The 13,030-nt window shown below is 40.5% G+C and overlaps 1 protein-coding gene across 2 annotated transcripts in view; it reads right to left on the bottom strand.

Moving 5' to 3' along the window:
- The window catches only part of jag2b (jagged canonical Notch ligand 2b), a 111,495-nt gene that overhangs the window by 28,660 nt on the left and 69,805 nt on the right, over positions 1-13,030 (bottom strand). For both annotated transcript variants that reach the window (XM_021612192.3, XM_021612194.3), the window contains 4 exons: positions 11,258-11,304; positions 9,366-9,539; positions 6,791-6,953; positions 6,320-6,484 (listed from right to left, as the gene is read on the bottom strand). In XM_021612192.3, the coding sequence (XP_021467867.2) occupies positions 6,320-6,484; positions 6,791-6,953; positions 9,366-9,539; positions 11,258-11,304 (549 nt within the window). The remainder of the gene's footprint in view (positions 1-6,319; positions 6,485-6,790; positions 6,954-9,365; positions 9,540-11,257; positions 11,305-13,030) is intronic.

The raw sequence follows: 13,030 nt of genomic DNA, 5'->3' as shown, positions 1-13,030 counted from the left end.
ATTACAGCTGTGAGTCTTTCTGGGTAAGTCTCTAAGAGCTTTCCACACCTGGACTGTGCAACATCTGCCCATTATTCTATTAAAAACATCCAGCTCTGTCACATTGGTTGTTGATCATTGCTGGACAACCATTTTCAGGTCTTGCCATAGATTTTCAAGCCGATTTAAGTCAAAACTGTAATTCATCCACCGTCTTCCTGGTAAACCACTCCAGGGTAGATTTGGCCTTGTGTTTTTAGGTTATTGTCCTGCTGTAAGGTGAAGTCATCTCCCATTGTCTGGTGGAAACAAACAACCAGGTTTTCCTCTAGGACTTTGCCTGTGCTTAGCTCCAGTCCTTAACGATTACAAGCATACCCATAACATGATGTAGCCACCACTATGCTTGCAAATATGGAGTGGTACGCAGTAACACTTTGTATTCAGGATGAAAAGTGAATTATTTTGCCGCATTACTTTAGTGTCTTGTTGCAAACAGCATGCATGTTTTGGGATATTTTTATTCTGTACAAGCTCCCTTATATTCACTGTCAATTATGTTAGTATTGTGGAGTAACTACAATGTTAATCCATCCTCAGTTTCTCCTATCACAACCATTAAATTCTGCAACTGTTTTAAAGTCACCATTGGCCTCATGGTGAAATCCCTGACCGGTTTCCTTCCTCTCCAGCAACTGAGTTAGGAAGGACACCTGTATCTTTGTAGTGACTGGGTGCATTGATACACCACCCAAAGTGTAATTAATAACTTCACCATGCTCAAAGGGATAATCATTGTCTGCTTTAAAAAAATATAAATTTAATCTGTGCCCTTCTTTGCGAGGCATTGGAAAACCACCCTGGTCTTTGTGGTTGAATCGTGTGTTTGAAATGGATTGTTTGACTAAGGGACCTTACAGATAAGTGTGTGTATGGGGCACAGAGATTAAGTAATCTCAAAAAATCATGTTAAACACTTATAGCACACAGAGTGAGTCAACGCAACTTACATGACTTGTTACATTTTACTCCTGAACGTATTTAGGCTTGCCACAATAACAGGGTTGAATACTTATGGACTATTTGTAAACATAATAAAAAATAAAAAAAACAATTCCACTTTGACATTATGGTGTGTAGGACAGTGACTAAAACACATTACATTTAATACATTGTGCATTCTGGCTATAAAATGTTGAAAAAAAATCAAGTGGTATTAATATTTTGAAGGAACTGTACCTACAATAGTAAATTAGATCCTAATTGAGCAAATTACACTCACTGAAGTATCTGACATAGCGAATAGGCTACCAGTGCGGCAAGTGCTGCTGGCTAGCTACAGATTGAGAGAAGACTTGAAATACACAAGATGGTGGCGGTCACACATTGTTGGACTACTTCATGGAGCAAAAAAACGATTCAGGCTGTCACCTGGTTAAGACTTCATGTCTCAAATGTATATACTATTGGCAGTAGGTGCCACTGAAAATTAGAATTGAAGAAAACCATGCTTGGAATGGAATTTTAAAAAATAAGATTTTAACATCAAAAACTTGATTATAATTTTTGAAATTGCAGTTAAATACTAATGTTATTTCAATGTTTTTATGAATATCGCTAGCAACAGAATACACATTTTGAATTACATAGTGCCGTCAGAAAGTACACACCCCTTGACTTTTTGCACAGTGTTACAAAGTGCTATTAAAAACTGATTTAATTGTCGTTTTTTTGTGAACGATATATACAAAACTGTCATTGTTTAATAAGATCTTGTAAAAAAATAAATACAATTAAACCAATAGATCTTATTAGATACGTATTCAACCCTGAGTCAATACATGTTAGATTCACCTTTGGCAGCGATTACAGCTGTGAGTCTTTCTGGGTAAGTCTCTAAGAGCTTTCCACACCTGGACTGTGCAACATCTGCCCATTATTCTATTAAAAACATCCAGCTCTGTCACATTGGTTGTTGATCATTGCTGGACAACCATTTTCAGGTCTTGCCATAGATTTTCAAGCCGATTTAAGTCAAAACTGTAATTCATCCACCGTCTTCCTGGTAAACCACTCCAGGGTAGATTTGGCCTTGTGTTTTTAGGTTATTGTCCTGCTGTAAGGTGAAGTCATCTCCCATTGTCTGGTGGAAACAAACAACCAGGTTTTCCTCTAGGACTTTGCCTGTGCTTAGCTCCAGTCCTTAACGATTACAAGCATACCCATAACATGATGTAGCCACCACTATGCTTGCAAATATGGAGTGGTACGCAGTAACACTTTGTATTCAGGATGAAAAGTGAATTATTTTGCCGCATTACTTTAGTGTCTTGTTGCAAACAGCATGCATGTTTTGGGATATTTTTATTCTGTACAAGCTCCCTTATATTCACTGTCAATTATGTTAGTATTGTGGAGTAACTACAATGTTAATCCATCCTCAGTTTCTCCTATCACAACCATTAAATTCTGCAACTGTTTTAAAGTCACCATTGGCCTCATGGTGAAATCCCTGACCGGTTTCCTTCCTCTCCAGCAACTGAGTTAGGAAGGACACCTGTATCTTTGTAGTGACTGGGTGCATTGATACACCACCCAAAGTGTAATTAATAACTTCACCATGCTCAAAGGGATAATCATTGTCTGCTTTAAAAAAATAAAAATTTAATCTGTGCCCTTCTTTGCGAGGCATTGGAAAACCACCCTGGTCTTTGTGGTTGAATCGTGTGTTTGAAATGGATTGTTTGACTAAGGGACCTTACAGATAAGTGTGTGTATGGGGCACAGAGATTAAGTAATCTCAAAAAATCATGTTAAACACTTATAGCACACAGAGTGAGTCAACGCAACTTACATGACTTGTTACATTTTACTCCTGAACGTATTTAGGCTTGCCACAATAACAGGGTTGAATACTTATGGACTATTTGTAAACATAATAAAAAATAAAAAAAACAATTCCACTTTGACATTATGGTGTGTAGGACAGTGACTAAAACACATTACATTTAATACATTGTGCATTCTGGCTATAAAATGTTGAAAAAAAATCAAGTGGTATTAATATTTTGAAGGAACTGTACCTACAATAGTAAATGAGATCCTAATTGAGCAAATTACACTCACTGAAGTATCTGACATAGCGAATAGGCTACCAGTGCGGCAAGTGCTGCTGGCTAGCTACAGATTGAGAGAAGACTTGAAATACACAAGATGGTGGCGGTCACACATTGTTGGACTACTTCATGGAGCAAAAAAACGATTCATTTTAATTACAGAACACTTTTCTGAATTCATAAACAGACCCCCCTGCAACTGGACAATGACATTGAGACTCCTGTTTCCACGAATCAAGGACAAAGATCGTACCGCCAAGTTAAGGTAGGTCAACAATTCTCCATGCTACACCAAACCGTACCTAACCTGTAATTCCCAGTATAATGGATACCAATTTTTTTTTTTTTTTGGGGGGGGGGGGGGGGGGGGTTAAATCACATTATCTGGTGTTACAATCTATTGCTAGTTGCTGGTAACTTTCTTGACTTGAAAACTAAATGGTTGCCAACACATGGCTAACATTTGTTTAACCAGCTAAACAGCTGCTCTAAGCGAAAGTGTTCGGAGTTCCCTTTCTAGCTAATAGGCTGTGTTAAGAGTTTACACACTTCCTCTTCCAATTATGTGGGGAGGTCAAGATAATAAACGATCTACCAAATAAATCAATTTTAAAGTGTTGATTACTTGTCCTTTCCATTATCATTCACCTGATAAGTAAAATGTTTTATTACGTATGTTGGGGGTCCCTGGGTTACCGGTTTGCCTGGGAGGGGGTACCTTGGCAAAAACAAGTTGAAGACCACTGCCTTAATACAACGCAGGCTTGCATAAAACATTGTGCTAGTTTACGGAGATCAGTTTAATTCCAATTGGAATCCAATCAGAGAGAGAATATCTAGGAATTGGGAAAGTACAACATTCACCTCATGTGGAAGGTATGGAAAATTAAAAATCAGTACAACCATTTCAATAACGGATGTAATAGGGATGTGCATGGTTATTTGAATAGCCAAACAGACTTCTGTATTCAAATACTAATAATACTATACAATTTATAATTATAAGCCTCTTAACACTGAAGTATTTTATTAATAAATAAAATATCCATATACCATAACATTTCAAATGATTAATTTAATAAAACAAACCTTCAAAATGTAGTTTATGATGTGCACCCCATAAGAAGACAGGTAGATAACCGGTAGCTTTCAGGTGTGTAGCTTGTTGTTTATGTTGGCCAATCAAAATCGGCAAAGACGCTCAACGTGTAGCAAGTGGAGTGAGTTCACTAAAACAATGCAAGACAGAGTAAAATTACAGAATTAAAAAGTTTGAGAAATGAGGAGTAGGCTACAACAAGCAAACCGGTAGGTTTTTAAATCAGAATGAGGTTGGGGGGGGGGGGAAGCGCAGAATGTAGCCTCAATTGGCCTAGCAAGCTATAGCTGGCTTAGCTAGCTTCCCTAGGCTACCCCAGTTAAGACATGCACTGTTATATGGGGTAATAAATAACATTGTGGCTGCTTCAAGTTGGCTAGTCTTGGCTGTAGCCGAGTTTCCTTGGCGTTCTCTCTCTCCCCCTCCGTCTGCTCGCTCCCATCTCACACACATGCACACAACGCCCCCTCCACAGCTACATGTGTGAAGTTACTGTCTTGTTGATTTATGTATACCCTGTATTAAGATTTACACAGACTAAAAGTAAATTCCACAAATGTTTAGTGACCAATGTCTGTTAATACTTTCATTTAAAAAAAAAAAAAAATAAATAAAAAAAAAAATAATAATAATAATAATAATAATAATAATAATAATAATAATAATAATAGTAGAGTAGAATTCCACTCTACCTTTCGTATTTTTGCTTAATTTAGATAAACAGATTGGGTGAGAATAAAGAGGGAGTCATTGAATGAAAGGTACAGACAGGAATTGAAACCTGGTCTCCAGTGGGGAAGTATTTTGCATTTACAGCATTTTCCCATACTGTTCAAATTAAAACAGCTTTTACTTAGTCAATAGATATGCCTAATAACAGATGTGCAAAAAAAAAATGACATCTTTATTCAGCTTTCCCATAGGATAGTTTAATATTGATAATGTTTTACAGCTTTATGATTATGTTTTAATACGAAACACATTGTATTGTTTTATATATTTTAGGTTATACAAACTTCCTGAAAAGTGTAATTCAGGGTGCATTTAAGGTTTCCAGGAATATTACCCCAAAATGTGTAGAGGTCAAGTCTTTCAAACTTGCCATGCATTGAGGTAGTTGGGTTGAGTTTGGCTTGAGTTGAAAGAAGTAAAGGAATTGAAATTCAGGGAATGGGTCAAGAGGGAATTGAATTGAATTATTTTTTGTTGCAGAATATTGAATTAAATGAATTTACTCAATTGAACTACTCAGGGTAAGAAAAGCTAATTGGAATTGAATTTGTGGAATTGACCCCAACCCTGGCCACTGAAGCCCAGGTCACATGAAAAGACATACAGACAAAGACAGGAGACAGACAGACATACTCTTGTGGCAGTAAATGCGACTGAAGCCCTGGTCTAAGTTTGGGTGGCATCTTGATTTTCAAACCGTCATACCGTATCTGTACCATACTGGGGAATAAGGTATTACCGGAAGTGCACACAAGGGGATAAATTCTTTATTTTTGACACACTAAACAATTTAGCCAATAGGGCTCTTGATCCAGGGAGGGGACTGAAGGTCTCTGCTTTAGCCAAGAAGCTTGATCTTGACATCTAGCTACTTAGCTAGTAAGTTAACAATCCAAGTGCATAGCTGGAGCCCTGTGCTGGATATAGTTATAAGCACTTAACACTTTCATATACTGTATAACGAGGTATTGTTATACAGTATAAAAGTTATTTACTTTTCTGCTCTTTTGCACACCAGTATTTCCACTTGCACATCACCATCTGCTCATCTATCACTCGTGTTAATTTGCTAAATTGTAATTACTTCGCTATACTATGGCCTATTTATTGCATTACCTCCTCACGTCATATGCTCACACTGTATATAGACGTTCTTTTCCCCCCCTATTGTGTTATTGTTGTTTATTCCATGTGTAACTCTGTTGTTTGTGTCGCACTGCTTTGCTTTACCTTGGCCAGGTCGCAGTTGTAAATGAGAACTTGTTCTCAACTAGCTTACCTGGTTAAATCAAGGTGAAATAAAAATTTAAAAATTGCCCAAGCCTACTGGTCACAAGAACAGACAGATGGCAGCCATGCGGACCGACAGAGAAAGACACACACTGGTACGTACTTTCGTGGCAATAGGTGCCGCTGAAGCCGGAGTCACAGGAGCAGGTGAAGTTGCCGCGGGGCTGGCTGATACAGCGTCCCCGGGGGCCACACACGTTGGACGAGATGTGACGAAAGCCTCCCGCGGAGTCATTGGTCGCCACGACAATGGTGCAGCTGTCAATTACTGAGAGGAAAAAAAACAGGAGGGATGAATGAGGTGTCTGCCTCTACCTGATCCGGTGTCTAGTTCCCCCAGGTACTGATCTAAAATTTAAAAAAAAAAAATCAGCTTCACCTATTAGTGGGGGGAAATGCAAAAAAAACTGACCCAAGACCTGAGTCTTGGGGAAACTTCATAATACTCTGGGGCTCTGGCAAGTTCAATCTTAGTAACTGATTTGGAATCAGCCTTTTCAATTTCCAGTCGGGCATTATGTATAGGGAATAAAACAAAAACCGGTCCAGAATCAGTCACTGTGTGTGGTTCTACCTTGGCAGGGGGTGGTCCTGCAGTGGTCCCTGAGGTGGGCACAGGTCTTGCCCTCGTAGCCATCGGGACAGGCGCAGTAAAAGTCACCCGTTAGGGCGTGGCACGGTGCCTCGTTCTCACAGGGGGTTGGCTCACACGGGTCTGAAGGAGACCAACCTGGGACCTGTGGGGGAGGGAAGGAGAACGTTCACACATGCAAGCATGTACACAAGCACGAATGCACAAACAAGTACATGTACTACACAGCCGCATGCACACATTCACATGTACAAACAAGTTTTACATTTGTACTTAGTTTAATTTATTTTATCCACTTTATGCAAGTACTTCAGATAATGAATCATTGCCACCCAGTATGGACAGAAATGGTGAGTGTGAGAGTGCGGGAGAGAGAGAAAGTGTGTGAGAGGCCTTGCAACACTTCACACAAGTTATTCTTTAAGTATATAGGTAAACACAAAGGGCTAAGCTGTGGAAGCCTGGCATAAGCTCAGAGGTACCTGAAGATCACCAACACATCTGTGTGTGGAGGTAGTTTGTGTGTGTGTGTGTGTGTGTGTGTGTGTGTGTGTGTGTGTGTGTGTGTGTGTGTGTGTGTGTGCGCGCGTGCGTGGTTTAAATTAATTTCATTCAACCAGATAGTCCTCGGTGACATGGCAGCGGCTCCCAGTTTCTACATTTTCTCTGTTCTCAGGGCATCAAGTAGGGGAAATTCACAACAAAAACCGCAGTGTAAACCATGGGGTACAACTCGCTGCCATTTAAGGCACTGAGTCTGTCAGTAGTGTGGTGCAACGGGGTGGGCTGATCCACTTGGGTTATGGTGCTCTCCTGGTCATGGTGCTCTCACACAGATTAATACACACGCGGACACAAACTCAGCCTGCGCAGACACACGCACACACAGACAGATAAATGCACCCAACTTGTTCATTTGACTTTATCTGATGGGGCAGAGATGTATTTATTCTATTCTGTTCTGTTTAAAGGCTTCTGAGTGCTGTGGCCATGAAAAGTATGTGTGGGATGTAAACGGAGGGGTCTGAGGGCTAAAGGCTGGGACAAGTCCCATAAATCTAAGCCCCTCCACAGAAGAGGAAGAACACTTAAACACCCTGTCTTTCAAACAGCCCACCCAAAACCACCTGTAATGCACGTCTCAAACGCCCGATCCCAAATCAACTCAGTCAAATTGGTGTGCAGAAGGAAATAGGGGTGTTAAAAGGGTGGGATAGGTGTGCTAAGAGATTGTGTGTCAGGCATGCCAATTGCATAGATGTGTCATAGCAGTGCCTCGGCCTGTCATAGGTATGCCATACGAGTGTAGTAGGAAGGCAGGGGAGAAAGTAAGCCGGTATGTCGTCCTGGCAAAATTAATAGTGGGGGTACGCAGTACCGGTATAACATGAGCCTATCACAATAATTAAAACAAAATGTGAAGAAAACTGTAGGCCATTACTTAACATTATCACGTCAGCCACATGAAATCTGAGCGAATTGTCTTGAAACCGGGTTGTATATGCTCAAAATTGCGCTGTGGTTCGATGAAAACTCGTACATCTGGCCAAGGCGGAAATGAGTTGCCGATACAGAGACGCACGGACAGCAGTGGATGTATGAAGTATAGGCCTAATGACAATCGCAAAACGTCATTACAATACACGTAGGTGTTTTGTAACAGAGGTCTCTTTCCATTCATCAAATTGTGAGTGCACAATGCACTGTTTGGATGTTGTAATCATTTTGTGAGTGGACAAAAGTGCACGGGTAGCCTACAGGAGGGCATTTTTTGAAAACATTGACTGGTTGTGTTTATGTCACATTAAAATATAATGTTAAGTTATAATAGGCCCATAGGGATCATAGGACATAGGGATTCTAGGCCTATGTAATTCTATGATTACCTAGGCTAACAACAAAAAGTGTGCAAGCGCTTGCACACAGGGATTCCTGTACCTGTAAGAAACTAAATAGGAATGTCATATGTACAATATGTTGAACATGTGTAGGAGTTTATAGTGTCATCATGTATGCGCTCTGAGTTTAGCAGGAGTGCATAGGGAAGTCATACGCATGTTGCGTTAGTGTAGCAGGAGTGCATTTGTGGCACATCAATGCAATACAAGTGTAGTAAGTATCATACGTATGTCACACGATGGTAACAGGAGTGTAAGAATAGAGCCACAATTCCACGACAGGCATAAACTTAGCTTCTCAATGCCCTGGAGTGACTGAGTGGGCACAGGGCCATAGTCGAGTTGCCTCATTCAAGAGGGTTCGTATTTATAGCCTGTTACGCCAAGTACAGGACTGGGCTCACAACCAGTACTGTCTGCCGTTCAGTCAAAGCAAAACAGTACAGCGCTGTCTGTGTGTGTGTGTGTGTGTAGTTCTAGGAGTGCGTGCGTGTCAATTCTCTTTTGCGGGAGTTTTGCTTTGACTGAATTCAGAACATACCGCTGTTTTTAAATCTCACCGTAAACAGACTGTGCGCACGCATATATACCAAAAGGACCAACACTTTAAAGCAGCACCAACTGGTCCCGAGACTTCGGCCTTCGAACTAAAGGCTCACCTCACACAGTTCCCCGGAGAACATGGTCGGGCACTCGCACACAAAGCCGTCCAAAACGCTGTGGCAGCGCCCACCGTTCTGGCAGGGCCCACTGGCACACCTGTTCCGCTGGATCTCGCAGTGCGTGCCCACAAAGCCTGACGGGCACTGACAGAGGTACCCCCTGGGCCCTTCCTGAAGGGAGATGGTGGGAAAATAGATATATCTGACATAGATCTAACACATGAGAATCCTATAGGAAAGGGTATGACCTGCTAACAGGTAAAGGACAAGTAGAATGCAAGAAAGGACTTGACAGTATATGATATGGATCCATGGTTAACAGGATATCTAGGTGAGCATGTCCTCTAGGGTTCAGTCTAAGAGCCTTCTTAACCTCCATTTACATACTACCTCTTGGTCATAGAGTACCAGTCAAAAGTTTGGACACGCCTACTCATTCAAGGGTTTTTATTTTTTAACCATTTCCTACATTGTAGAATAGGGAAGACACCAAAACTATGAAACATATGGAATCATGTAGTTACCAAAAAAGTGTTAATTAAACAAATCCAAATAATTTTATATTTGAGATTCTCCAAAGTAGCCACCCTTTCTCTCAACCAGCTTCACGTGGAATGCATTTCAATGAACAGGTGTGCCTTGTTAAAAGTTAATTTGTGGAATTTCTTTCCTTCTTAATGCGTTTGAGCCAATCAATTGTGTTGTGACAAGGTAGGGGTGGTATACAGAAGATAGCCATATTTGATAAAAGACCAAGTCCATATTATGGCAAGAACAGTTCAAATAAGCTAAGAGAAACAGTCCATCTTTACTTCATGACATGAAGGTCAGTCAATCCGGAACAGTTCAAGAACTTCTAAAGTTTCTTCAAGTGCAGTCGCAGAAACCAAGCGTTATGATGAAACTGAGGACCGCCACAGGAAAAGAAGACCCAGAGTTACCTTTGCTGCAGAGGACAAGTTCATTAGGGTTACCAGCCTCAGAAATTTAAGCATTTATTTGGGCTGCAGAGTTCAAATAATAGATACATCAACTGTTCAGAGGAGACTGAGTGAATCAGGCCTTCATAGCCAAATTGCTGCACTACTAAAGGACACCAATAATAAGAAGACTTGCTTGGGCCAAGAAAGATGAGCAATGGACATTAGACCTGTGAAAATCTGTCCTTTGGTCTGATGAGTCCAAATTTGCGATTTTTGCTTCCAACCGCCGTGTCTTTGTGAGACGCTGTTAGTGATTTCTTTAGAATTCAAGGAACACTTAAACAGCATGACTACCAAAGCATTCTGCAGCAATTCACCATCCCATCTGGTCTGCACTTAGTGGGACTATCATTTGTTTTTCAACCGGACAATGACCCAACACACCTCCACAGAGTGATTGAGTGCCGCATCGGGTGACCTGGCCTCCACAACCCAATTGAGATGGTTTGGGACGAGTTGGACAGCAAAGTGAAGGTCAAGCAACAAACAAGTACTCAGCATATGTGGGAACTCCTTCAAGACTGCTGGAAAAGCATTCCAGGTGAAGCTGGTTGAGAGAATGCCAAGAGTGTGCAAAGCTGTCATCAAGGCAAAGGGTGGCTACTTTGAAGAATCTAAAATACATGCCGATTTGTTTAACACTTTTTTGGTTAGTACATGTTCCATATGTGTTATTTCATAGTTTTGATGTCTTCACTTATTCTACAATTTAGAACATAGAAACCATTAGGAAAAGCCCTTGAATGAGCAGCTGTGTGCAAACGTTTGACTGTTACTGTATATAGTTCAGAGTTGAACGTTTTAGATTAAATAATTACAGAAATTGTTGAGCAGATTTTTTTTTTTTTACATTATTCATTTAGTGTGTGTGGCATCGAGTCACAAGGCCCAGAGAAGGGCGCATACCTTACACGTCGCTCCATTCTGACATTGGCCGTGGCAGCCCTTGACATCTGAGATAGGTGAGAGAAAGATGGTTACACACAGAAGGGTTTTTAATAACTATTGCAAAACAGACCCACCATTTTAATGTGCAATCAAGGCAGGTAATGTAGGTGTTTTGTTAATGAATTGAAGACGGAAAGTTAGTCGTCTTTATGAACAAAGCAAACAGTGCCTTTAGAAAGTATTCACACCCCTTCACATTTTTTTCCACATTTTGTTAACACCAATTTAGATTTTTTTTGTGGCCTACAGACACACGCCTCGTAATGGAATTATGTTTTTCATTTTGCTCTATTAAGTCATAGGAAACCTATAGTTCACAAGTAAACATTTAAAACAAGTCACATAAGATGCATGGAGTCACTGTGAAATGCTATTTAACCTATTTGAATGACTCCCTCATCTCCATACCCCACACACAATTATCTGTAAGGTCCCTCCAACAGTGAATTTCAAAACAGATTCAACCACAAAGACCAGGGAGGTTTTCGAATGCCTCGCAAAGGGTACCTATTGATAGATGGGTTAAAAAGAAAGAGAAAAAAAAGAAACTGACATTGAATATCCCTTTGAGCATGGTGAAGATATTAATTACACTTTGGATGGTGTATCAATGCACCCAGTCTCACTACAAAGAAACAGGTGTCTTTTTAACTCAGTTGCTGGAGAGGAAGGAAACCACTCAGTGATTTCACCATGAGGCCAATGGTGACTTTACAACAGTTGCAGAGTTTAACAGCTGTGATAGGAGAAAACGGAGGATGGATCAACAACATTGTAGTTACTCCACAATAACCTAATTGACAGAGTGAGAAGAAAGCCTGTACAGAATAAAAAAAATCCAAAACATGCATCCTGTTTGCAACAAGGCACTAAAGTAATACTGCAAAAAATGTGGCAAAGCAATTCACGTTTTGTTATGAATACAAAGTGTTGTTTGGGGCACATCAATTACAAAACATTACGAAGTACCACTCATATTTTCAAGCATAGTGTTATGGGTGTGCTTGTAATCGTTAAGGACTGCCAAGTTGTTCATGATAAAAAAAAGAAACTGAACGTAGCTAAGCACAGGCAAAAATCCTAGAGGAAAACCTGGTTCAGTTGGCTTTCCACCAGACTAAGAGATCAATTCACTTTTCAGCAGGAAAATAACCTAAAACAAGAGGCCAAATCTACACGAGCTGCTTACCAATTAGACAAATTTGACTTAAATCTACTTGAAAATCTATGGCAAGACTTGAAAATGTTGCACAATCCCGGTGTGCCAAACTCTTAAATCCAATTTATGCTCCATCCGAAAATGTTTGTCGGAGGCACTGTATGGATGGACGGTTGGTGTGATGCAATTACGGAGCATCCGGAGGCACGCAGAGGCCAAATTGAGCTCTGTACCGCATTGGCATGCGCCGGCCCAAAAAATGAACAATGCGGAGGGCTCCTTAAAGCTCAGCATTGACATGATTGCGTATATACTGGCACTCCCGCGCAAACTCACTTCCTTGACAACTTCCTTCACAACAACTCGGCAACGCGCAAGAAGTATAAATGCCCTGACTTCTGCACAGGCCGTATCGCAGTAAATGCTGTATGTCCACTGCAGAAATCAGATTAACCAATCAGCGCCTTTTAGAGACTTACCCAGAAAGACTCACAGCTTTAAAATCGCTGCCAAAGGTGCTTCTACAAAATATTGACTCAGGGGTGTGAATACTTAAGTAAAATTTTATATTT

This window comes from Oncorhynchus mykiss, chromosome 8 (assembly GCF_057628025.1).
Source record: "Oncorhynchus mykiss isolate SJ-2025 chromosome 8, ASM5762802v1, whole genome shotgun sequence".
NCBI classification, from domain to species: domain Eukaryota; kingdom Metazoa; phylum Chordata; class Actinopteri; order Salmoniformes; family Salmonidae; genus Oncorhynchus; species Oncorhynchus mykiss.
This window is presented reverse-complemented; position numbering and strand designations above follow the sequence as displayed.